Source organism: Notolabrus celidotus, chromosome 1 (assembly GCF_009762535.1).
Source record: "Notolabrus celidotus isolate fNotCel1 chromosome 1, fNotCel1.pri, whole genome shotgun sequence".
Lineage (NCBI taxonomy): Eukaryota > Metazoa > Chordata > Actinopteri > Labriformes > Labridae > Notolabrus > Notolabrus celidotus.
The window spans coordinates 31,785,994-31,813,374 of record NC_048272.1 but is presented as its reverse complement, the minus strand read 5'-3'; the positions used below and the strand labels follow the sequence as shown (position 1 = coordinate 31,813,374).

The window sequence follows — 27,381 nt, the reverse complement described above, 5'->3', positions numbered from 1 at the left end:
CAAGCTCATTTTTATTCAAATTTCTCAAATTTAATGAATATATGAGTTTAATTTTTTAAAGGTGCATTGCTTTTCCTTCCGAGCAGTATTTGCTGATGTTTTTTCATCTTACCTCACCTGAACTCAGCTGAAGCCTCCTGCATCACTCGTCGAGGCTGTGATGGTAAAGTAATTGAAACTTTCCTCGGGGAGTAACCCGTGCTTCTGTTTCACTTCCAAACCCCCGTGAGTTATTACAGTTACAGTCGAGCAACAAAGTGCCATTCAGACCAACTCTCTACACCCAAAGAGGAGGAACACTCAGATTACAGAGGGGCCTCCGTCTTTTCTCAGAACAGTGACTTGTTAGCTGCCTTCAGAGGATCAAACGGGAAGCAGCCAGTGTTGCTCTGCTGCTTTCTCTAACAACACGCTGCCCTCGGCTCGCGTGTCCTTCCTCCAGAAAAACATCCTCCTGCTCTCTCTATAGGTCTCTGTGTGTTTTTTTTATAAGGTTCTCACAGTTAATTTCCACTGTTTGCTGTTTTATCAGCTCTCCCTGTCACTGAACACGTCGTATAAACGTCTCTGTGGCAGCCACAGAGATCGGGGCAGAGGCTGTTTTTTTCACTGACATGCACCTCATTTACGGGTATGCACAGCTCGTCTCGCACGAACTGTTCTTTCTTGGTTTTTCATTGGCCAAAAGTTGTAGTGTCTGGTATTTCTTTGTATCACTGCAGTCTGGGTTTGAAGTGAGATAAGCTGACACTGAAAGGTGGCCAGAAAACACTTCAGGTCACTGATCTGTCAGAGGGAATCTCCAGCCACAGAACATGCAAAGCTTTGCAGGAGCTTCCCCCCATGTCTTTGGTTTTATCTGTGGAGTTTGCAGGGATCAATATTCTGAATACACATTCAATGGATACACAACCATCTGCCATTGTGTGACGATGATACAGCCTCTGGGACCAGCAGTGAACCTAAAGACCTTCAGCCTATACTTCCTTTTCTGTGTGCTGCATTGTTTACAATCATATTAACAACCCATACAGATAAATCTGCAAAGTAAACTCTGTCATTTCCTGACTCATTACGTCCCTTTCTGAAGTGCCTTATTCATCTGTCTCTGGAGAGTCTCAGTTTCACTGTTAAAATTAAGAGGGCTAAGGTTATTTCAACATCATGATTCAGAGATTAAAATGTCAAAGGTCATGCTACGTCAGGTCTTTCCTCAAGAGGAGAAGAAAACAACTTTAACAATGTTTGTTTGATGATCAGAGGTCCGATCAGTAATTTCTGATGCATTCCAGGAAATCGAAACGATGATAGCAGTCGCAATGTCGTCAAGCAGATTTGTTGTAGATTTGTGAATAACTTAAAAGACAGGTACTGTAAGTCTTTATTTACGTATTTTTGCTACTCAATCACATGGTTGTACCCTACGCACATGTTGTAAAAGACTCCTTAGAGGTTGGAAAAACTGTTTTATCGTTAGTACATGGTTTGGTTTTCCTTTGTGTTGAGTGTTTTAGACTTTTTGTGAGCTTTCACTTTGAAGGCGGCTTTTGCTGCATATCTGCCAAAAAAAACAAACATACATTAAATGTATTGTCTCTTTGCTGGTTTGTTTGATTCATGTGATGTTTTTTGTTCCTGAATAGTTATGACTTACTTTGATTACATGTAGCCACACTAGCCAGTAGCCTAGCAGCTAATTGCTAGCCTGGCCTTTTGTGGTATGTGACCTCTAAAACTTGGGGGTTTTTTTGTATTTAAGATCGTATTTTTATCAGTCTGCATAGTTTTTAACAAACTTTATTAACTAAAAACAGTATCTAATGCTTTTAACTTTTTAACGTTTTGTGTGTTTATATTGTAAATACTGCTTTTACTTTATTGGTTAAGGGAACCTTTTTGGTTTCTGTTTGTCTTATCTTGTGCAGTCTGCTTTATAAATCAACGGCACAGCTTCAAAGAAAATACAAACTTTATATGATATATCTGTGAAGAGTTCAACCATTGATGTAGGATGTTGTGAACTCTTAAGCCTGATTTATACTTCTATGTCGAATCGACGGCGTAGCTTACGCCGTAGGTCTACGTAGCTCCCGTACCTAAGCAGAGGCCTACACACGTAGCTGATGCGCACCTCCTCAAAAATGTAGCTACGCATAGAATCAACATGAACCGCAAGCCCTGTGATTGGTCCACTCTGTGGCATTGTATTTCCTGCATTTACAGCACTTCCGGTGTCCCCGTCCATCGTCCGCACATCGGCCATGTATTTCATCTCCTCCAATGTCTCCTCTCTATTCTACCCTATAATCATGGCTATAAGATAAACAGCAACATGTATCAGCTGTAAATTAACATAAAACGCTCTGAATCGTTGTGAAAATGTAAACAGAGAACGTAGCGGGGCCGGGAACAGGTGATCCGACTATCAGAGAGACCACACTGCCCTCAAGCGCTTCGGGGGAGTATTTCTGCGTGACATGGACACATCGATCACTAATGCGCCCTCTTCATATCAGGAAAGAACTCAGGTGCAGATGCTTTACATGCCCCCAAACATACCCTCATGATAAACATGATACAATTTTAAAAGACCAAACAGAGCATCAAGCAGTCCAGAACAAGTCAGATTTGCTCACACCTCATTGAAACAAGAGGTCAGTGTTTTCAGTGATATTCTGCAGGTAGTCACACTCCATCAGCAGGCGAGCTAGGTCTGCATGAAGAGGTGGAAGTTGGCTCTGGTGAACTCTTGGTGGATGGTCTCCAACAAAACATCGTCCTCTGCTCCTCTCTCCATCCCTCCATCTCTCTGCCCTCCTGCTGCTGCTCCACGAACAGCTGGCGGCGGCTGCAACTCAGGGGTGAAGGTGAAGCTGAAGTGTGTGCGATAAATCAGGCCGTCCAATCGGATCAGAGACAGCGGGACGGTGATGATGCGTCGCAGAGCGCGCCAGCCGTCAGTGAACAATGAGACGTCAGGAATGACGCAGAGCAGAGATTTAGGAGACCTGGGAAGAAAAACGAAGAGAATTATCACGCAGACGCTTCAATCTGGATTACTCAAACTGTTTGAACATCATGAAGCTGATTAGTCAAAAGGCACCTGTATCTTCTACTAGAAACAAGGCTTCTGAGTAGTGAGTTATTGCAGTGTATAACCTGTGACACCTAACACAGGCTCTGCAGGTTAGTTGTCATTTTGGCGTCTTTTAAAATGTGCTGCTGATGAATTCTGTCAAAAGTTCAGACACATACAGAAAAGGGAAACAGTAGATCTGACATGTTAACTGTAAGTTTCACATGATGAACCAGACTTTAAAAACAAAATAACTTTTCAAATTTAAGCTCCACTTTCTCAAACTGATAGATTCGGCAAAATGTGACTCAACAGACAACAACAAATGTGCAAAGAGACCAAATACACACCAAAGAAAACATGATTGTGATGATTGCTCAGGATAATCTGCAGTTTGTTGGTTTTGTCTCAGACTTACAGGATGAAATCTGAGCAGCAACAAAAGCAACAGCAGTGAAATGAGTGAAAATAAACGCTGAAAGTAGATAATTAGATGATTAAGTGACAGACTAAACATCATCTTGTGGCAGCTGAAACCGTGAATGGTCTTTTCATTTCATTCAAACCTTCCTCACACCTCGGCTCCGATGGCAGTGTGGGATCGCGTTTCTAACTGGCTGCAGCTTCTTGTACAAACAGCGCATTGTGGCTGACGGCGTTACATAAATACGACTTTCCCCCGAGCTGCTGATGGGAGGAATATATTTGCAGGAGCCAGAGAGGCTGACTTACGATGTCTCAGCACTTCAGGTGTGGGCTCTGAGGTGGACTCTGACGTCAGAGAGGCTGTTTTGATTTGGATGGTGTCATATAAGATCCTGTGAGGGAAACGCCTGGATGTGGAGTTTCTGCTGAGCTCTTCTGTAACTTAAAGACTGAATGAGACTGAGAGAGAGGAGAGTTCACTGTGAGCCAAGCTGAGCTCCTACTAGTGATGTCTGAATATAACAGAACCTCTGCATGAGTCTCAGGTCCAGTCTTTGGAAAACCATCACAGATTAATGTAAGTCTCTTAGATTAATCTACCGTCATGGCTGTCAGCATAAACTGTAGTCTGGAAAACTTTCATCTCATTCCCAAGTTAAGTCCAGAGCTAATCAGAGTCTTTCTCTGAAAATGCCAGAATAAAAATCTTTGAACTTAAAGGAGTTGCTGAAAAGGGAATAGACACGATGCCCAAACAATCTTCATTAAGAGAAATGTACTGCAGATCAGAAACAATGTTCAGAAGTTCAAAACACACACAACAGTTGGAAACAGGATGCAAAAAAACAGTAAACCGAAAGATGAAATAACTGGATTTGCTGTTTCTTCCGCATGTGTTTCCAGCGTTTGTGCATTTTTGGGGGATTTGCATTGTTCATGTTTTTGCATTGTGTTTGCTGTTTATACTCTTCTTTTGTCTTTTGGTTTCCTTTAATTTTTAATTATTTAATTTATAATATATATTAATTATAGATCTGTCAGCCTTTCGTAACAGCAAACATGGACAAAGCACCAAACTGATAGGTAACATAGACTGTATAAAAAATGGACGTATCATCCGTGACGTCATCCATCTGTTTCTTGAAGCCAATCGTCTGCGGGAGCCATATTGGAAACGCTAACTCAACCTAACTTCTGTTGAGTTAGTGCAAGGTAAAGAGGCGGGCCTTTAGCCTTTTCGCTAACAGCCACAGGGTGCCTGCCTGTCGATCATGTCAGCCATGCCCTTATTTGGGCAAAACTCATAACTTTAATATCTTCAAAAGTTACGAGTTATAAAATATTCACCCGTACAGTGTGTGTCAATAGATAAAGAAACTTTTCAGACTAAACTCATTTTATGAACCAGGCTGTAAACATGTTAATTTCTGCTGTAAAGATTGTCTCTTTGAATGGCTGTGTATGTGGTTTCCAGTGTTTCTGCAGTCAGCCTCAAGTGGACACTCTAGGAACGGCAGTTTTTAGCACTTCCACATTGGCTTCATATTTAAGACCGGAGGTTGCAGCTTGGTCCTATTTAATTTGCAGCTGTTTTAAATATCCAGTTATCTTTTCAGTTTCGAACTTAATATTTATGTAAGGCTTTCTTGCCTCTTTTTGTTGTTTGAACCACAGACACAGCAGTTTATTCATTAAGGGAATAAAGATCACCGTGTGGGGAAGATAATCAGGCCGGTTTATGGCTGACTCCCCCCTTTCTGATTAAAGTGGGCAGAGTCCAGATTCTTTGTTGGTTCTACAGATGAGCTTGTCTGATTGTCCTGTGGTGTGAGGGATGTTAAGAGTGCTTCACTTCCCCTAATCTGCTCAGAAGAAGATCATGGCAGCCAGTGTTTACAAAACTTTAGTTATTGCTGTCCGCATGAAAATGATACGAGTTTTTAATAACCTCCATTTACAGTGACCTAGAACTCAAAAATCAGAGAAAAAACTATGTTTGCAAAAAATATCCACATACATGTGGACTAGGCTTCAATTGGCAGAATGTTTGCACACTGAGAAAGCCAGGCTTGTTTTTTTCCCCTTCAGTCTTTGTGGTTATTGAAACATCTGACTGAATATTAGACACCTTTCAGCGGGACAGACACAACAAAAAGTCGGATGTCTTTTACTGAATTCCTCCATGAATAGTTAAATAACTGCGTCTTAAATTCTGGGTCAGCTGAAATACAATTATGCTGAAACCTGCTTGGTTGCATAATACTCACTGTGGAGGTTGTACTTAATGTGCCATAAAAATGTTCATTTTTAGGTCAACTTTTATGAACAGCCAGTTTCTCAGACCTGAACAGTCTCACCAGCGGCCACTGTGTCGCTCTGCTCTGCAGCTGGGGCTTCGGTGGTAAAACAGTAGAACATTTGTGAAGAAATAAAAATAAATAAAAAGAATATGGCCTTCAAACTTAATACAAAAAAACACCTGAAACAGAATCCAGGCAAAACAAAAAAAAAACAGTACACTATTTTCATTGCCTGGAGAGTATAAATGCAGCTCACTGAATGAGACAAATAATGATAACTAATTAAATAAATATTTAATAAATACATTATTATTATTATTATTATTATTATTATTATTATTATTATTATTATTATTATTATTATTATTATTAACTGGGTCAGATATGTTCTTAAAAAAGAGTGTTCTTTAAGATATGATCGTAGTGTTGTAGAGTATTTTTCCCATACAGCCCCCCGTCTCTCCACCAGCTAATAAAGGCCAGCAGACAGCAGAGCAGTGCGCCAATAAAAGTATAAATACAAGTGTTGTTCGACTGTCTGCAGGTTATATTGTAACGTACACTGGTGAATAGACCTGTGTTTATGTTCTTGCCCTGCTGTTTGGTTGCTGGTTCACATATTTTGAGTAAAAAGGCATGTGCACTGACATGTGGGTGCACAAAAATCATAGAGACAGACTGATGAAAACTGATCTCACGAGGGTGGATATGAGGTCTGTTTCTGATCTGCTTTATAGATGTTGACAGGTCACTTAAAGTTTGTTACTGAGTGTCATTTGCATCATTATCTGTACAAAGTCTCCTCTGAGTATCAGCAGAACTGCCTTCAAATTAATACCGGAACAAACCAGGAAGTGGTGGTAGACTTCTGCAGACAGAGACCCTCCTACACCAGTGATGGACTCGAGATTGTGGACTGATACAAGTACCTGAACTGGACTGGACTGACAACACTCTACAAGAAACGACAGAGCAGACTCTATCTGCTAAGTAGACTGAGATCCTGCATCAGCTATCCTTTATGGAGCAGTCTCATCAAACTGGTGAAGAAGGCTAGCTCTGTTCGGGGATGCCCTCTTGATCCCGAGGAGGTGTTGGGAGACAGGAGAAACATAGTTAAAGCAAAGCTATCTTCTCTCATGGCTGACGTTTCCCACCCCCTGCATGGTACTGCTGCAGCACTTGGCAGCTCCTACCTGCAGTGTGTGAAGGACGAACACCGCAAGATCCTCCTTCCTGCTGCAGCCAGACTGCTAAATCAAGCCTACTCCAAGTAGTCCACGTAAACACACCCCCAATAGACATGAACGCACTCCTGTCACTCATGTGCAACATGTATAAGACATGTGCACTGTGTTGCTGCTTTTCTATCTGCTGTGTTGACTCTTGGTTGCTGTTAACACTGCAGATTTCCACAGCTGGGGGATAACCTAAGAATGATTTTGCCTTGTCTGGACCAGCAGTGCCTACATGTACCAGGATGCATTGCACACATACAGCTGCATCGTCATTGATGCATTTTTAGAGATTCATCCTGTGGCTCAAGTAAATACAGCTCAGTATCAAATCAGCCAGAAGAATCTTCAACGTGTCTTCATCACGTATTCGTCTGCATCTCAAATTTAGATGTGATATTTCTTTGTTTGTTGTATAATGTCAGACTTCCACCAGACCTGTGTTTGGTCCGTTTCCGCTCTGTTGCAGTTTGGCTCTGTGCTCTCTCGTCCGTCAACGCTCAGCGGCTGTTTTCAGAGCGCAGCAGGGAGCAGCACCGCCGGACAGCTGGAATCACGAGACTGAGGTGTTCCCCGGATCAATGGTTTTCTGCCTCCATGATGAGCCTTTCTTCATCCATGTTTTCTGACCTGTTGACTCCAGGTTTGGCACCGCCCATCATGACGGTTTATGAATGTCAAACACAGTCTGAGAGTTTTATTCGTAAAATTTTGATATTTTAATCTTGTTTCAGTGTCTGACTTCCTGTTCCGCTCCATCTGCTTTGTACAGATTAATGCACCATGCTCCAGTTAAAATAGAAGCCCTGCATGGAGAGCATGTGTGAAAGGTGCTCTAGTTTACAGGGGAAGAAGAGCCAGGCTTTGCAGCTGCACATCAGAGAAATATTTTCAACACCCTTTACTGAACTCATAAGGATAAGTAAGTAACTCTGCCCCCACTCCCTTTGATAGACCTCCTCTTACTCCCTCTTCTGATCTCCACTGAACTCACTTGAACATGGTCTCAGCCTCGTTGTTGCCGAACCAGACTTTGAGATGAGGACTGAAGTTCTCTCCCTGGATCTCAAGCATGGCGACATGTCCTCCGCCATTCACCTGCAGGAACAAACAACAACAACAACAACAACAACAACAACAATGAGAACAATAAGGTTTCTCTCTTTTTTCAAATGTTAAGCACGGCTTTCACTTTTGGTTTTTGTAAAACCAGGACATTAGACATCAGATGTTTGGTTCTAGGAGGGCTCTAATATAGGTAATTAACTTGATTTAAAACAACGCTGATGTAAGAATCCAACTTGGAGGTGTTCGTAAATCCTTATTTAACTGCAGCTGGGGAGGAACATCTTAATCATTTTGGCGTGCATCTTCAGGGTCAGAGACTTTAACCTGCTGCCATAGCGTGGCAGAGGAGCATCTTGCATGAAGCTAACATGCTTCTAATGCACAATATTTATGCTCTTTATGGTATTTATAGATCAAAGAAATCTAAAACATACTTTATTTATGGTGTTTAGGTAAAACTTAGAAACATAGGCAGGGCCATCCCATGTTGGTGTTAGCTGTGCAGAACCAGCATTAGTTCCTGTCAGCGTAGCTCACCTCTAACCCAGTGATAACAGGGAAAGGAGTCACTGGAGTCTGGATGCAGGCCAGACCCTGATTAAAAGTGTATTCCACTGCTTCCACTCCGATGATGGTCCAGCAGGATCCATCGTTCAGCACCACTCTGCTCGGGTCTCTGACGCTGGACGGAGCCTGGAGGAGAGAGAGGACAGAGGAGAGAGTAGGGAGATGACAGAACTGGAGTGAGGAGACAGAGTAAGAGTCAGAGAGTGAGGGACTCTCACCTGGTACTGTATGATGGTGTCATTGGAGAGGCACAGGAAGGCATGTGGACTGTCTCTGAACTGAAAGGCACATTTATGGAGCTGAGACACCGGCTCGTCCACGTCCAGGATGGCGTGTTGCTTGTTGACTTTACGGATCACCTGGAGACACAAACGAGACGGGGGGAACGTAAAATCTTAAAAACTTTATGGCTGATGAAAATGCACACAACTCTCTGACACGTCATGCAACAAAGGGCTGAAGCTCAGAGTCAAATCTGCAGCTGATAAGATGAGTGCCTGTCCCTCTCTTGACACTGAGACATATAATCAGTGATGTATCCTGGAGTCGCGGGGTGTTTTGGGTCCTGCAACCGACTCCTATGACACAGGCCTTAACTATGGCGATATAAAGACTTGAGTATCATATTTACATCTTTCCCCTGCTGCTGATCCAGCTGCACTTTTTGGTCTGTTTCGTCTACTTTCACCTCTTTAGTCTCTGAACGCCGACCACCACCAAATAACTCAGCCGAGCTGCTTGACACCAACGACACAGCGGGGAGAATTTCTGTGTCTTTAAATTAAAACCGAGCAGCAAAAGGCCTCGACTACAAAAACACAAAGAGGTATAATGTGCAGATATACCTTCACCATCCAGCAGCTCCTGCAGCTGAGGTTGTTATGACAGCAGTTTAGGAGGTCTGGAGAAAAAGTGTGGTCAGCGAAAAGTGAAGGACTCTGCTGAGAGGTTGATCTAAATACAACTCAAACTGCAGGATCGAGTTTACGATACGAGCATTTACAGGATTAGCAGGTTATGTAACACCTGCACACACATCTGTGAGACATAAAGGAGCAGAGTAGTTATCATACTTTCACTCTGTGTTTGGAGAAAAGCAGAAGACGGCTGTACCCCACAGTGAGCTCTATTCACTCTCTGGGGTAACACACACTCGCAGTATGGAGAGTAAAGTTAGGATGATAGATTGGGCCCTGATGGACTTTTTTGGGTCAATATTAAATCTTTCATTCATCACCATAAGAGAACATTTACTTTACAGTGATCTTATAAAATCTTAAATTTTCCTGAGTTTAGTGCTCACATACTGTACGTCCCCTCACAGCGTGACCTCTCCCCTGTCGGATGTAAAGTGTGTAAAGAGTGAAAGCAGTAATTAAGAGTAACATCTGCAGCATAGATTAACACTCAGAATACCGGCTCGTTTATATTTACATGAAAGGATTCGGTTCTGCCTCGAAACCTGGTGCAACCGCTTCTTGCAGCCCAGGATATGAAAGTTTCTCTTTGGCGTCAAATTGATCAGACGGATGTGCAAAAAGAGAGAAGTAAAGAGAAGCTGTGCGGGTACTTTTAAGATCAAGATGCTGCAAATATGAGCAAAGACTCTGCGGCATGCACGTTCTGCTACCACAGAGCCCACTGTCATACAAGAACAGAGAGAGAGGAGGTGTGTGTGGCACTGCCAGGCAGAGGAGCATATACAGTTGTGCTCATAAGTTTACATACCCTGGCAGAATTTGTGATTTTCTTTGGCCATTTTTCAGAGAATATGAAAGATAAGAGAAAAACTTTTTTTTCACTCATGGTTAGTGGTTGGGTGAAGCAAATTATTATCAAACAACTGTGTTTACTCTTTTTATATCATAATGACAACAGAAACTACCCAAGAAATCATGCATTCTGCCAGGGTATGTATACTTGAGCACAACTGTATGTGTCAGCTATTTTAGATTTAGTCTTAGACTTTAGAAAAAAGTGCTCTTTAGTTTTAGTCAAATTTTAGTCTTTTTTTCCCTTCATGGTTTATTTAAAAAAACACTGCACACCTAAACTAACTAACTCAGCCTGCCACAGGACAAAGTTAGGGAAACATCATGGATTTTTATGGACGGACGGTCCACATCTAACGTTTTGGTCTAGTCATTGTCTCCTTAACAAAAACAAAATATAAGTGTTATATTTTAGCTCGTCATCGGTCACTGACGAACATTTATCATCATAATTTCCGTTAACGAAATTAACACTGCTGGACAGGGAGGTAGAGGTATGTATATAAAAGCAGTTTGATGGCTGATATTTATTTGTTATCTCAAAACACGAGAAGCACTTTGACCACACATTACATGCATATCATTGAGTGAAAGAAAGAGGCATCAATGAGAGAGAGAGAGAGAGAGAGAGAGAGAGAGAGTGTATGTGTGTGTGTGTGTGTGTGTGTGTGTGTGTGTGTGTGTGTGTGTGTTTGTGTTACCATGGGTGGCAGAGTTACTCCAGACTCCGTGCACACGAGTCGGACCACACAGCCGTAACAGATGAAACCTTCGCTCAGCACAAAATCACCATGGTCAGCTCGCTGGTCATCCACTACACACACACAAACACACACAGACACACACACACACACACACACACACACACACACACACACACACACACACACACACACACACACACACACACACACACATACACACACACACACACACTCCGTTATACTTCATCACAGCATCATTAAACTGTCAATGATTTTCCCTTAGAGGATAACTTTTCTATGAATAGATGAATAAAGGCAAATAGGAATTTAGTGTGTGTGTGTTTACTTCTGTGTGTTTGTGTGTATGTGTGTGTGTGTGTGTGTGTGTGTGTGTGTGTGTGTGTGTGTGTGTGTGTGTGCATGTTTGTGGTAGCAGTAGAGATGGTGGAGTGGTTTTGGATGTGGGGGGTCTTTGCAAATTGGTCACCGTTAAACAAACAACCTCACAGATCTCCAGAAGGCTTTTCCAGACGTGTGTGAGGGAGACTGGCGGCTGAGCGGTGAGCATCTCGTCATCAGAAGGTAACTTGTTTGCAGATATGAAAGCTCTGAGGGGATCACTGTGCAGGATTGGATGCCTGCAGGTTTAGGACTGCAGAGAGCATCCATCACTACTCCTTTGTTCTTATACTGAACCAAGGAATGGTGTAACATTGGTGTCCAAGTAAAGGTGCTTTTCCATCAGAAGTAACAGGAACTAAATGGTTCCTATAGCCCATTGTTATCTGTGTTTCCACTGATGAGGATATTTTGACATTTGAATAAAAACGAAACAAGGATGCATTCCCGAGGACTCCTTCTGAGTTTCAACAGCTGCTGTAAACTCCACAAACACTGACACGTTCAGCTGAAGGTCTCCGGTTTACAGGGTCACTCTTCAGACTGTAACACCGGGAGTTGACAGAGACGCATTCACACTGTCAGGCTTAGAGGAGACAGATGTCCAGGAGTTATTAAACCAAGCAAATCTCAGGTGTGTTTGATATTATTGTGGACGGATGGTAAAATAAAAACACTGCAGATACTCTACCAATCAGAAAGGTTCAGCACTGCAGGCCCCGCCCCCTAAAGTTCCTGGACCTTTGGAAAGTACCACCCCCAAATCAGGGACTTTTCAGAGGGAGATTAACTACCAAGGAACTAAACTTAGACCCTGGTTCCTGCTGTGGAAACGCATAGAGTTCCTCAAAAGGTCCCTAGTTCCTGCGGTAGAAAAGCACCTTAAGAGCAATAGAGACCCTGGGTCGAACATATGTGGATGTAAAGAGAGAGAAAGATGTGAAAAATGAGCCTCTGTTTTATATAAAGTCAATCTATGGACAGACTGACCACAGTATGACCCGTGCAGAGCTTCATAGGTTCCTATGTGACTCAGAGACAGAGAGGACGTACAGTAATCATGCTCTTTAAAACACAAACACAGATTTACCCAGAGTAATGGTGAAGGCAGTCCAGTGTCTGGCGCTGGCTATGAAGGCTCCTCTGTCCACTGAGAGGTACCGAGTGCTGACCGTCTGAGAGCGCAAACGGTTAAACAAAGCCACTCTGGAGCAGGATGAGATACACACTGAAGAAACACACACACACACACACACACACACACACACACACACACACACACACACACACACACACACACACACACACACACACACACACACACACACACACACACACAGTAACAGAGACACACTGTAAATGCAAAGAAAACCTCACATAACTCTCATCACGCAGACACAAACACAGAACATGGAGTCAGATGTTTTTTTTTCCTGTCTGCAGGCATGTGCATTTAATTGGTTGATGCATCATTTGCAACCTCTGGGACACACACACACAGACACACAGACACAGACACAGACACACGCACGCACACACACACACACACACACACACACACACACACACACACACACACACACACACACACACACACACACACACACACACACACACACACACTAAAACCTCTCACTTTAACACACTGAAAAAGTGAAACTGTAGATACAGAGGTCACCACACAGACATGAACACACTGAACATGTGTGGAGACAAAATGGTATCCACAGGAATGTACATTTTATAGGTATATGAATAATGTATTAACCTTTATACACACACACACACACACACACACACACACACACAATCACACACACACTAAAGCATGCACAGGTGAAAGGTCAGGTCTCATCTGTCAAAGTGATGTCTCCTTTTTGTGCTTGTTTGTTTGTGTATGAGAGACAGTCATGTAGTAAGCTGACTGAATGAGACTGACCCATGAGCCTGCTATGACCCAACATTAGAGGAAGTCCAGACACAAACGACTTCATGTCACTTACTAGGATCAGTTTTAAAATCATAGAAATCAGGGCTGGTGGATCAAAACATCTTGATGGTTACTTTGTCAACAGCAGAAGAACACTTTCATTAGCAGCGGCTCAGCTAGCAGCCTCCGCCAAACTCCCTGCTTTAGTCAGTGTTTTAGTCGTTATATTCACCTGGTGTGGTTGTTAATAACTTTGGGTGTTAATCTGTTTGTGTCAAGGGTTGAACGATGAAGGAATCCTATAGTGAGCAAATATCATAAACAGCAGCTCAGTCCGTTCTTCTTCTACTGTTAGCCAAAGAATGTCAGACCTCTGCTGTTACTAGGATACTCTTTAAACTGGCAGCATAATCAAATCTCAATATTTTTCAATAAAGAAAGTTATAATAATCTACTTTTTTTCCTCAGCTCAGCCTTCACAGGGATATTTACTTGTCTTACTCATCATTTGAATCCATCGTGTCCCATGAAGGAACAGGAATCACAGAGATAAAAAGGTGAACAGAAACGTGACTCACGGTCGGCGTTCTTCATGGACTGCCTCTTCTGCGAGGGTTTGGAGATGACTTTGATCATCCTGCTCTGAAACGAACCCACCTCCTGTCTGTTCCCCAAGAAGAGTCTGAGCAACAGGCAGAAGTGTTTCCTCTTGTCCTGGTCAGAGATGAACAGGGACTTGGCACAGGCAAACATCTGCTGTGGACGGGGAACAAGAGTGTGTGAGAGAAGGAGAGCAGAAACGTCAGCTGGACTGAAGCCTTGTTCCTCTCTTAGACAATGAAGTGTGTGTTTCATGTTTAGTCCAGCTGCAGAGAGAGTTTGTAGAAATGAGCAGATAAAGACATTTTACTCATGTTTTGTTTTAAAGGAGTGTCTGGGTGACGTTTCCTCCGTCCTGACTCACTCACAGTACAGTAACTCACATGCAACATGTTTCAGTGTGTTGTCTTCTCGCTCAGGCAGCTAATAAAGAAGAGGTCAGTGAACACACACAGTGTGTTTACAGTAGAGCAGTTTCTCTGTCAGACACCATGTTTGTCCAGTCAACAGCACTCTGTAATAAAGGAGCAGATTGTCTCGTCTGGGTAAACACACAGAGCTGTCTGACGCTCAGACACAACAAGCTGCAGTTCAAGATCCCATCGCTCACTCATTTACAGCTGCTGTGAGAACCAGCTTCACCATTCAATGTAGTCGAACTCAACCTTCTTTGATGAAGGGAAACCCCTCCCCTCACGCTAAAATCTGCGTCTTTGGGTACACACATACACATGATTTTGACGTGTGAATGGAGCGAGTTATTGGTGAAAATTCAGTGATTGTTTGCATTTGGTGCAAATGCGACATTATAGTCAGATTGTTTCCGCACTTATGACGGGAAACTGATATTATAAACCTTAATTTGTGAATTCAAGCTCAGACTCAGCTGTGCTGATTTTAGTCTGGATTAAGTGTTTAACTTCATATTTCTCTTATATTATAGTTTGCTGAGTCTGTGATATATGACCATCTGCTGACTGCAGACTTGTTCAAGTTTCACGTGGTGTTAACTCCACCTCCTTGATGTGAACACACCATAGACTGTATGAATAATGTACGTAGTATCCGTGACGTCACCTACTGTATCTGTTTCTGGAGTGTTGTTTTGAAGCCAATCGTCAGCGGGAGCCATATTGGAAATGCTGAACTCAACCTAACTTCTGTCGAGCTAGTGTGGGGTAAAAGGCGGGCTTTGAGCCTCCTAGCCAACAGCTAAAGTGTTATCACCTGTCAATCAAGTCAGCTGTGCCTCCCGTAATGGAAAACTCGTAATCTTAATATCTTTGAAACTGCCGGCGGAGGTTGCCACTTGGAACACACTCACAGTAACTCTGGGTTGAATCATCAGGTTGATATCCAGCTTTGTGAGATCAAGTACCATTTCTTCTGTCAGCGTTAGTGAAAACAGATAACCTAAAGATAAGTAGGACGATGTTACGCTCACTTCTTAGGACAGGCCTCTTGAGTTTTTGTGAAATAATAATGTTTTCAACTTTTTGTTCCTACTTTCTTACTCACTCTCATCAGAAACAAACTTCAAAGAATTATTTCTCGAACCATCCAGAATCTTGAAACTGGATCTAACTCGGCTTATTTAGTCTCTAAATTCTTTGACTCTGAAACATCGGACGCTGACAGTGAATCCATTTTTCCTCATCACTCTCATGTTGCACCATCAACAGAAACGTGTCCAACATACTCCTCTGATCATCCTCCATGATGAGGCGGCTTTGCCAAATTCAGATCATCACCCTGCTGATGACTGCAACGGGCAGAAAGTCAAAACAAACAGACCTGTGTTTGAATTTACCGAGACAAACCAGACACAATGAGATTTTAAGAATGTGAATAAAGGAGTAGGATTCAGACGTCGTCTTATCGCACGTGTGGATGGATTTTAACCTGTTGTTTCATTTCTTTTTGATCCTCATTGTCAGGTGTGTATGATTGTTGGGTTGTAGAGAGTTTGAGTGATCCCTGTGTCCTTGAAGGACCTGTGCTGTGAGGAGAAGATGTAGGAGACAGGTGTGCACATGGCCTTAGATCACACACACACACACACACACACACACACACACACACACACACACACACACACACACACATTTCTCTTACCCTGGAGTTTGGCTGTTCATCGAAGACCAGCTTGAAAGTGTCCGCCTGAGACTGACTGCAGCTGTCCAGACACATGTAGCCACACACTCGATACGCAGAGTCTCCGTAGCCTGCAGCTGAAGGGAGAAAGAGGGAGCGATGTCATAATGAAGAGGTGAAACAGGAGAGAGAGAGGGTAACACGAGGGACAGTGAACGACGGAGCGTCTATTCACCTTTGAGATGGTCCTGTGTGACTCTCCATCCGTGACCACTGATGTAAACGCAGGGAGGAGGACAGAAGAACCTGCAGGAGGTGAAACAGGGAGCATGAACATGAGCTCAAAGATGCAGAGATATTTATAAGTTAGGAGATAAAGTTCTGTTTGTCTGGATGATTGTATGAAAAAGCTCCACTGTAAACCTCTTCTCGTTGCCATAGGACTTCTGGGCGACCTTGGCATGAAGGATGGTCACACTCTGATCAGCGTGAGCTTCTTGTCCTGGTTCCCTCGCTGATCCGAAGAACTGACAGCCTTGAAACCCCAGATCCAGCCTCCTGATTGGAAAAGTGTGATGGAGTTTAAAAGCCACAATATAAGAGGAAAATAAAGATATTTCGTGAATAAAATATTGAACATATGGAAATTTAAGTTTAAGATCAGAGAGAAAAGTGTAGTTCATGGGTAGCCTGTATTTCATTTTAGGGGCAGCTCAGGAGAGCAGCAAAATGAGTAACACAGAGCAGCTTGTGAAGTTATTCTTTTGTAACGCTTTCATAAATAACTGAATACTCAATATTTTAGCGTCAGCACCATGTTGTCATAAGAGTCAGGATTCTGATCAATCAATATATCAATCTTTATTTATATAGCACCAAATTACATAACTTGCCACTGTAACTTGCTAAATGCTGCAAAGTGCTCTGCTCATGGTGGATTAAGATAAGCTCAGACTGAGTCCTGTCTGTAAAATGGGACTGGATCTTATCCTGTCTTGATGTCTGGTCTTTGATAATAATAGAACAGAGTACGGTCTAGACCTGCTCTGTTTGGAAAGAGTCTTCAGATTACATTTGTTGTTATTTGGCGCTATATAAATAAAGATTGACCGATTGATTGATATTGTGGCGTAGATAGCAGAGTCCGCAAAGTCTCTCGTGATTGATAACAAAAACTTTAACATAGCAGCTGAACAATATTCAATATTTATTTCTTGACTTAAATGTGGGGAAAAACATGCATGAAGTCTTCTTTAGAGTCTATAAACTCATCTGTTGATTAAGTCTCAAAAGTTCACCTGAAGAGCAGGCAAATAACTGAGAGACCAGAGACACTAACAGACTGAGTGACCCTGTGTTTGTCTACCTACTACAGCAGCTGTCACATTAGAAAGCATGTCATGAGGAGGTACAATAACAGAGTTAGTACCCCGAGGCCTGAAGTCTGGAATGCTCCTCATAATGAAGACTGTTGACACGAGAGGAGGAGAGGAAGAGCGGACGGGAATATATGAATGAGTTTATGGTGCTGATGGCGACAGCAAATAGGAGGAAAGAGTGTATACGAGTGGATAAAGAGAAATCATGATGTGAAAAAACATGTCAGTGTGATTTTTCCAGAACACAATGTCATGAACAAATAATCTGTTCATTAGATAAACATGATAACGACCTGTATTGCATGCAAAATTTTCAAAAAGGTTCTATCTTTTCTGCCCTGCTGACAAACTGTCTGACATGCAAATTACAGAGCAAATCCTCATCTTTTCGATCCACAAACATCTTCTCAAAGATTAAACTGCAACTACAAATTCTATTTCCATGATGACCTCCATCTAAAGTCTGTGCAAACACTCCTTACGAAAGAGTCCTAGCTTTAACCTGTGCTTCCATACAAAGGTTCATGTATGCAGTGTGTTCCGAGCAGAGCCGGCTGCTCCTTGTAAGGAAGGAAAGTCTGCCTGCTGAGCTGTATACTGAAGGGTTTGTTCATATATGAGGGGATCCCACTGACCCGGCCCACCTCTCTGCACAGTTCACAGTTCAGGGTTCACACTCCACTGCCTCTGTGTGTGTGTGTGTGTGTGTGTGTGTGTGTGTTAGTGTGTGCGTGTGTGCGTGTGTGTGTGTGTGTGTGTGTGTGTGTGTGTGTGTGTGTGTGTGTGGGGGCAGTCACCAGGGTGCAAGCAGTAGTCTAAATTAGACCTTCCCCTCTTCAAAGGTCAAAGGTCAGTGTGTCGGGAGTTCAGACTCTCTGGCATTTCACGCTAGGAACACATAGAGGACAGAGGGGAAAAAGAGGAGAGGAATGCACTTTCACCTCCAGAGAACAGTCCAGCCTCTGGACAAGAGACCGCTCTGGAAACGTGGCTGAAGTCGTAAGACCACAGTCATCATTAAACCTGTTAGTGAGGATTCAACAGGTGTCAATGCCGTAATGATGGAACAACTAACAAAGTTTCTTTAGCATGAGACCAGCAGCCATCTTTTGGGTATCTACAGTAACGCGTAATAGGATGGTAGTTTTTGTCTTGTGGGCAGATTACTTAAAATGAATGCACGAGCAGATTCTAGAAAGAAGTGCTGAATCTATAGGCAGCTATATGTTTTATAAGGGAAGCGTCTGGTTTATGTTTTTGTCTGTGTAGTTGAAGCAAATCAGGTATCAGCAGGTTTTGGTGTCGGCAGGAAAAACAGTCTGTATGGAGAGCAAAAGCAGGAGGAACACAATCAGCGTAATGTCACAGTTGGTAATCTGAGGAGGATTTCTTTCCTCCTTCTTTCTCTCTTCAGATATCGGCATGAAGAGCAGCCAACAATCTGTTCTAGATCAAACATTTACACTGAGACACAAATCTGTTTGATGCTGTGTCACTAAAGACAATCAGCATTCAGATTTCCTGACTTCCTGGAATGCATCAGAGATTATGGATCCCACCTCCATTCAACAAACAAACATTGTGAAAGTAGTTTACTTCTCCTCTTGAGGACAGACCTGACAAAGCTTTTTACTTTCAGCTACAATTAACCTGTAATTATAGATTCTGCATAAACATGTTGAATCTGTATCTCAGGGTCTGGATTTTAGTCTGAGTAAAGTGTTCTGGTCTCTGTCAGTAGTCTGAGTAGTATCGACCAATCAGGTGTCAGCATGAAAAAACAGTCTGTATGGAGAGCAACAGCAGGTGTTCTAGAATTCTGAGAATCAAGACAGAATTCTAGAATTCTGAGAACAAATGGAACATTCTGTGAAGAAGGTCAGACTTAAAGACCATCAGTGTCTCTAATCCTCTTTCATAGACCTCCATTCAACAAATTAACATTGTAAAAGTAGTTTTCTTCTCCTCTTGATGACAGACCTGTCAAAGCTTGACATTTGATTTATCTGGATCATGATGTTGTTATTTCAGCAAACTTAAGACCTGTTAATTACAAGAAAATCATAAGAACATCAGTTTCTGTTTCAGGTTCATACCCCTGAAGGAAGCCAGAGTGAAGCCTCTGTGACAGGAAGCAGGATGAGGGCCCATCCAGAGGTTATAATATATCAATTAAGCTTATTTTGCAGACATATCTATAGGGCTGAATTGCACTTCAGTTTGAACTGAACTCACTGATTGATCTGTAAATCATTCGGTGCACAGACTTCTTGGTTGGAAGCTGTGTTTCGCTAAATGCTGGCTACACCAAAATGCCCGCAGAGTTCACCAATGTCCCTGGAGGTGTAATGTATACTATAGTCAAATGATAACTGAAAGCCTAAAATGATATTTGATAATGGAAGGTCCACCAGCAATCCATCATGTGCCAACATCATATTTTCGTCGCTGTTTTCTCCAAACACTAAAACGTTGTGCCATCGTGTCTTGAGGAAACAAGTTATTATCTTGTGCGCACAAGACAGTTGTTTTGGGCTGGCAAACGCTGGCACATTTACAGAGAGGCTGATTAAGTTGTGTTGTCTTTATTCATGGAAAATCAGTGATAAAGACTAATTTTGAGACCATGGTTCAGTCGAGATATCAATAGCTCTAAATTTAGACACTTAAAAAAACAAACAAACAGTGAGGTGATGCTTCATCACTCGTGCGCCGCTCTTCGCTGCTCTGCGCTGCGCTCCGTGCGCCTCGGTCCAACATCTCCAGACCTCTCCAAGCACCCCGAAGAGAGCGCAGACTTTCGCTCCCTGTTGTTCGGATTTCAAAGGCAGAGGGGGTGGGGTCTTTGCCCTCGCGCATACTTCTCCTCCTGCCGTTTTAATACCTACACTCCATCCCTGCACCACCTCATTCCAGCAGAGTCCAACCGAGGAGAGGTCACAGTCGCAGGGAAAGCACATCGACCCAGGCGCATTTTCACGTCCACGCTCTCATTCCTCACGGCTCGGTGAGAGAAGCTAAGACACTGAAAACATTTTAAGGATAAACTACAGCAAAGCCTGACCTCACCTTCCTCGGACACTGAGTGTGTGTCTGTGTGTGTGTAACGGGACTTCTTGTTGCGGAGGTTCCAGGCTTACCTGTCCCATCCTCCGCTCCTCGGTGCGTCGTGTCCGGACAGCAGCGTCCCCAGGTGAGTCAGCGGGCTGACCGGGTCCTGGGGCAGGGGAGGGGGGTGTAACAGAGCCAGGTCTGCCTGTGGGTATCCTGGCTGGGTCGCTGATGTTTCTGACAGATAGAAAGTGCACCAATTCAAACAGCAAACTTAAATGATGAAAACTAGGAAAAGCAGCAGGATGATAGGGACAAGATATTTCCAGGACAGCAGGACTGGAAATATTTTGGTGCCAAGTCCAAATTATCATGGAGCTTGTTGTAAGATTGCTATGCGATAAAACAAACAAACAACAACAAAAAAACAATCAATTATTTTGCAGAACATTTGAGATTCTTGTTAAGTGAGATATGAAACCATGTTTGTGAAGGCTCTGAAATATAAACCTGCTGCTTTTCATTGTCATGAAAGCTTATGATCTATGTTTTTAAAACAAAGGGATAATTCACTCGACTCCTCAGGCTGTGGGAAAGTGTCATCAGCATTTTATCTCTTCTCAGAAAGTTCCAAAATGCATCAATGGAGTCATTATTCTTGGAAACGAGCAGATAATGAATTTGTGATGAAAAGTGGCTGTTACTGCAATGTAACTGACTATTCCTTATCGGCAAGTAAAGCCTTCCTTCAACAAGACTTGCACCGTGAATGGATTTATCTCTGATTCTGACTGGTATTAGTTTGAGCTCATGAAGTTTCTCTGTAACATCTTTTGTGCTGCATGGTTAAAGGAACTTAAATCAGAGATAGAGCTGGCAGATTTAAAAATAGTTATGAATGAGTGTGAGTGAGTGAGAGAGAGAGAGAGAGAGAGAGAGAGAGAGAGAGAGAGAGAGAGAGAGAGAGAGAGAGAGAGATGCTGTGGGTTCACACTGGTTGCCTGGTGGTGATGCTCTGTGCTGCTGGTTGAATGCTGGCATTCAGACACAGAGAGGCAGAGAGACAGTCTGAAGTCCGAGCAGAGAGGTAGAGACAGATTCATCTTTAAGGAGACATAAAGCATGATGGAGACATGTATTTCTTTTCCATTTTTCCATTTATTGTTATGTTTTCTCATCGCTGAACACAGATCTGATGTCTCCAGACTCAGGCCTCTTCTGTTTCCACCCTGCATGTTAATTTTTGATCTGAATTTGTTTGTGAAATCTAGATCTTTGTTATTGATTTCGAACATTTCCAGTGTGGTGGAAGAAAAACACACTTAATAGCCGTTGACAGCTGCCATGCATTGGCACCAAAACACGCATAAAAGAAAAAGAAAGAATTAATAAGACTAATCTCTGTTTTTATGACACAAAATGATTTATTTGGTTTTATGACTCTCGCTCACGCTTCTAGTGCACCATTATTCGCAGAAAAAATAGAGCAGAAACCAGAGTTGAGACTAAATTAGTACAGAAATAAACAATTCTGATATTCTGTCTGGGTTAAAAAAAAAAAAACAATCCTCTTAGCAGGAAAATTACACCGCAGTTACATTCTGTAGCTGTCAATGGTTGCTAAAACGGACCCTATATAATCTGTTGCAAGAATGGTGAGTATACAACAGCCTGAGCCAGATTTGTGAGTCAGGCGGAGCAACAAGTTCTTACATAAGACCCTCAAAGTCTGTAAAAACACTAAAAAGTAGCTGAGTGGTTTGAAACAGTCACATTTTAATGAACCAGGCACTTCTGACCGGTTAGTTTAACTTTAACCGGTCAGTAACTCAGATTAGCGCCATGGTTTGATTATGACATCCATCTGAAGTCTGACTTTGTCGATCTGAATAAGAGTGGAAGTCAGACTCAGCAGTCAAACAGTCCTTACAGAAAGTGTTGCAGTGAGACAGGCTGAGGGTGAGACAGTCAGTCAGTAAAACAGTCGTGCAGTCAGTGAACTGCTAACAGTAGCAGAGTCAACATCTGCTTCCAATCTGAAGCCACTAACAAGAAGTGCTGTGTGTTCATCTCAGTGTGGGCTCCAGCTGTCACTCAAACACGACCGACCACAGACCCCTGCCTGTCTCACTGCACACACATACCCGTCTGTCTGCTCCTTCCACATGTGTCCTCTGTGTGTGAGAACATGTGGCCTCTATCCATCTCTGTCCTCGTCTGTTTCTGTGAACCTCAGAGCTGACATGTTGTCGTCTCAGTGTGAATCCCGGCTGTCAATCAAACTTACAGAGAGCCTACAGAGTTTATGTAACTGGTCCTTCTCTCCACATGTCACTCTGTCACCTGCTGCTTTAATCTCTGTGTTTCCTCTTCAACCTGAGGGGAGGATCTTATCAGTCTTATTCTTAATTCAGAGGTCAGTTATTTTTGTGAGAAAACCCTCAACTCTTCCTGTGAACACTTTGTCTCATAGCATAGGGTCCTGACCTGTGTAGCGTTTGAATTTTAAAAAATAAAGCCTTGCTTGTGCTGAAGTTTTTGCTTTTTTAGGAATTTCAAACACAATGCGGTTATCCTCTTCTTTTCAGCTGTTAACCTTATTACTCCTCAGAGGTCCTACTGTTAAAAGGATGTAGAATACACTCCGGTCTAAAACTGAGGTCCTCAAATGTCTTTGCAATAATGTTCCTGCATTAAAAGTGTTTTCCCCCTTATATTTTTGTTCTTTTTAAAAGTTACAATATAGATCTGGTCCATAAGTGTCTGATTCACGAGACAAAGCTTTGCAACTAAAAAAAAAGAATTAATGAAGAGCTGGCTTCATGCAAAGTTTGGCCCATGTGTCCTCATGAGAAATGCCTGAGGAGGGTTTAAGATGAGCACTTCACTGTACGTTTTTTTCTCTGTGTTTTCAGCTGGTTTCATCTCAAGCTCAAGGTTTTATCCATATAAGAACAAAACTTACTGTGTTCAAACCACTTCAGTATGCATGATTTCAATTTGGAAAAACTTGCTGCAAATTAAGAAAAGAATGCACATTTTAAATACATGTGCTAAAATCCAAAACAAATGCAATGACGGATGCCGCAAAAATATGAAACAATTGCATCGTCAGCAGACATGAACAATGCATGGTTAAAAATACACACCTCAGAAAACATATGCAAAAGAGAAATGCCCCAAATCCAGTCATCACAGCAGAGGTGCTCCAGGCCTTTAGGGGGCGCTCAGAGGAGCAGCTTTGGACTTTTGAATACACTTTTTAATATTTGCATCATTCATGCATTGGCAGCTTGTTTCCTCCATGTAATGAAATAAAACTAATGTGGAAGTGCAAAAAACTGCAGTTCCCTGAGTGTCCACTAGAGGCTGTGGCAAAAATAGATACTTTTTACAGCCTGGTACAAAACAACAGTTTAGTCTCTGTAGCTCGTTTCTTTCTTCCTAAAAACTGTACAGGTATAGTTTTGGATCTTTAGCTCATCAGTGTTGATTATACAGCTGGTTAGACTACATTAAGCATAAGTATGGACATGGTAAGGTGAGCGATTTGTATCGAGCAACCAAGATTCAGCTCAGCTCGAGTTCTTTGCCTGTTTTTGTGTCAGCTGAAAGTTAGTTGGAGTCAGCATTTTCATCATAGTGACCTCCATCTTTTGGCATCATAACGCCTCTCAGAAACCAAAGGGTGACATCAATGAGACGGTTTCTGGCTGTTGTAACCAGATTATAGGTGATTGAAATAATGTCAACTTGAAACATTTCCCTGAAATATTATTTATTCCAAAAACAGATGCAGTATTACATCTCAAATGATTAGAAAATGATTGTTTTTATTATATTTTTGAGACTTCAGAGACTAGGATGCAACATCCAGGATGGAAACATGTTGAAAACATACTTTTGGATGATAAAACTTGTGAGAACTTGTTGTTCTCATAAAACCACGCTCCTGGTCAGGTCAAAGTTATCAGATGGTTTTCATCGATTCAACAGTGGACAAACACAAGTGATGGGATGTTTTATTGCTGGTCCAGCTGAGGTGTTTTGTTTTTGTTTGACATAATCATAAAAGGCTGATTTGGGTCGAACTCAGATATTAAGTCATTGGATACGCCCTCTGACATGCAAACATTTTTAAATTAACATTTGGGGTGATTTAGAAATGAGCTCATTATATAGTTTTTCCAGCAGATGGAGCTCTGACTGTAGTGTTTACAGTGCTCTCAGCACTGTCTGCAGCTCCATGCAGAGGGCTGAACAGGGGGTGGACTGGACTGGAATTGGTTAACAATATAATATTTTATTGTTTATAATTTAATACGTTTAGAATGAGCAGTCTTCGAGATAGATTAGCAGAGTCTTATTGGAGCAAATTGAAGGAAAAGAAGGTCTACAGGTAAAAAAAAAAATCAGTATTTAGCAATATTTTCTCTTTAAAACAAGATATGGTAAATGTCTCACATGTCACCAAATATTTGCCTACATCTTCTACATTTTTCTTATTTTTATCATAACTATAATTTCCCTTAATTCAGTCATAATCATTAATGTTAACAGATGTATTGCAGATGTATTGAAGTGAAGTGTTTACGTGTTGCACAGCATACCGGCTGATTCAAGGGAGCCCGCTGTTTTGAAACAGATGGCATAAAAAGTACTGAACTTCACTTTTTAAAAAATCTGCTGCTGGAGAATCTCTTTAGTCCTTGATCTGCACCGCAGTCCTGAATAACAAATTAACCAGAGATCAGCGCTCTAACAGATTTTGTAGCTACTGTCAGAGCGGGGGATGAGACGGTGTTCAGATTCAAAAGAAGACACTGTTAGCTTTATTTCTTTTCATGACTTTAGGGGACGATAAGGAGAAACTGAGATGATGTAGACTTTATACGTGAGCACTGAAAATGACAACAGTCATCTTCCTTAAATGATGAGTCAGGTCTGATCCTCTCTGTGTCTTCTTATAAAGTTGTATCCATCATTATTTATGTCTTCATGAAGTGTTTTACTAATTCAGTCCTGAGTTAAGTCATCCCAGCTCTGACAACCTGAACTTCAGAAACGTTCCTACAGGATGTCAACAACAGGGTCAGATATCCATCACCTGTCAATGTCTCTCAGCCTCAGGGTCACGACCCCTACAGGAGGTTAACAGGATGGTTATCAGGGGTCAGAGGTCAGATTATTGATAGAATTTAAAACAAGTAAACAGATATAATTACACACTGCTTCCTGTTTTAAATATTCCAGCTCAGTATGACTTTACTTTTTGGAATAGTTTAATCTTCATTGTAAAGATGGCCACAGTCAGCTCCTTTTTGAGGACAGGGGTGTGTCCAGACTTTTTGATAGGGTGGCCTGAAGTTTGTGTGCACACGCGCCCAAAAAACAATGACATTTATTTATTTAAATCTCCACTGACAACATCTGCTTTACTGCCAACATAATAGAGGCAGCAAAATGCCTTTTCATATTTAAAACATTGGTCTAAAGTAACAATGTTGGAAGTCCATACTAAACGTGTGCAAATTTTCAAATGGTTAGGTATGCATGTGTTTTATTAATCCCTGGATTTGTGTGTAGAATGCTCAAAATGGTCCGTTCTAAAAATAATGCAAGATCTTCACTAGACTTGCTGAAATGATGAGTTCATTGCATAAGGATCTCCTAACTGGTTAATCTGTGCTGCTGGCAAAGTGGACAACATGGAAGGAAATAGTCTGCCCATAGCTCGGGCCCCAACAGGCCTCCAGAGGGCCTTAAAGAGAAATCAAGGCTGAAAAAAGGCTTTTCTAAAACTCCAGTGTGAGAAAAACAGGGATTTTTTAAAGCTATAAATCATGTAACATTACAACAGAAGTACCAGCAGGACAGTAAAAGCCCGAAAAAAGCACACCCACTCTTTAAAGTATCACATTGATGTTTTATCTCCCTGTGTTTACATTGTGGCGACATCTAATTCTTCTCACCTTAATGATCTAAGGATTTAGAAAGAAGTACTTAAAAAATGCAAGCTTTAGTACAAACAAAAACTGCATGCAAGGCAAATTTTCGATGATCTGAAGCCTGAACTTTCTGCATTATTTGGCACAGACAGAGGCGTGGCTGAGTGGACTGATAGGTGGGTGTGTTGTAGCTGTTACCCAGGAGGCTCAAGGCCACCTCATTGGTTTTGTCTAGTTTAGCCAAAAGTTAGATGGAGTCAGCTTTTCCAATGTGGCGATCGCCAACTTATAATGCCTCTCCAGAAACCAGAAACCTATCTTATTTTAGAAAAATATAACCTTGCTTGACTTAATCTGAGCAACTTTCAACTGACAAGTCCAATTAAAGTCTTATTTTTAGACATTCCAACCTAAAAATAAGAACTGAATTACCTGTAAGTAAAAAAAATAAGTAATTCAGGACTTTTTGCATGTCAGGTGATGATGCAGATCTTTTTCACTAGATATAAGACAAAAGAACTTGCTTAGTTTGGAGTTTTGGCAGTGTATTGCTTCCAGCATTGTGCTGTCACTGCAGTGATGGTGGAAGATGAGGACATGCTCAGTTTAACCTCCTCCTGCTTCACCTCAGGGAGCTTTAAATGATGACTGCTGGATCCGTGCACACGCCAAAACCTCAGATCACTTTGTCATGACTCCGTTCTTGGACTTTTCCTTGGACTGCTGTTTGACATCCCATCTTTCACAAATGACTTCTAAGATGTCACATGGATATTAGCTTCCCCTTCTTCTTACCTTTCCTGCCTTCTTCTCTGATGTCAGTCTCCTCCAT

General features: G+C 42.0%; 2 protein-coding genes across 4 annotated transcripts in view; one reads left to right on the top strand and one right to left on the bottom strand.

Moving 5' to 3' along the window:
• Positions 1-67: 67 nt before the first annotated feature.
• On the bottom strand, positions 68-27,381 carry rbpjl (recombination signal binding protein for immunoglobulin kappa J region-like). Its single transcript, XM_034692035.1, has 12 exons — positions 27,345-27,381; positions 20,691-20,838; positions 16,595-16,729; positions 16,407-16,477; positions 16,193-16,308; positions 14,056-14,233; positions 12,638-12,775; positions 11,146-11,258; positions 8,891-9,031; positions 8,643-8,798; positions 8,032-8,135; positions 68-3,008 (listed from the first exon to the last, which is right to left on the bottom strand). Exons 1-12 carry the CDS (start codon positions 27,379-27,381, stop codon positions 2,708-2,710), a joined length of 1,638 nt encoding a protein of 545 aa, XP_034547926.1. The 3' UTR covers positions 68-2,707.
• The window catches only part of matn4 (matrilin 4), a 38,839-nt gene continuing 31,711 nt past the window's right edge, over positions 20,254-27,381 (top strand). For 2 of the 3 annotated variants that reach the window (XM_034710154.1, XM_034710005.1), the window contains exon 1: positions 20,327-20,743. The gene's annotated coding sequence lies outside the window, so the exon portion shown is untranslated. Of the gene's footprint in view, positions 20,744-27,381 lie in introns of all 3 variants that reach the window. The other variant, XM_034710082.1, reaches the window with a different exon arrangement.

What these genes read in the sequence shown, in the direction of transcription:
- rbpjl (XM_034692035.1), bottom strand. Translation starts at nt 27,381, where the DNA reads ATGGAGGAGACTGACATCAGAGAAGAAGGCAGGAAAG. An exon ending in TCCTATGGCAACGAGAAGAG is followed by an intron (nt 16,478 to 16,594) that starts GTTTACAGTGGA and finishes CACCTCCTGCAG; the next exon opens with GTTCTTCTGTCCTCCTCCCT. An exon ending in CACACAGGACCATCTCAAAG is followed by an intron (nt 16,309 to 16,406) that starts GTGAATAGACGC and finishes TTCTCCCTTCAG; the next exon opens with CTGCAGGCTACGGAGACTCT.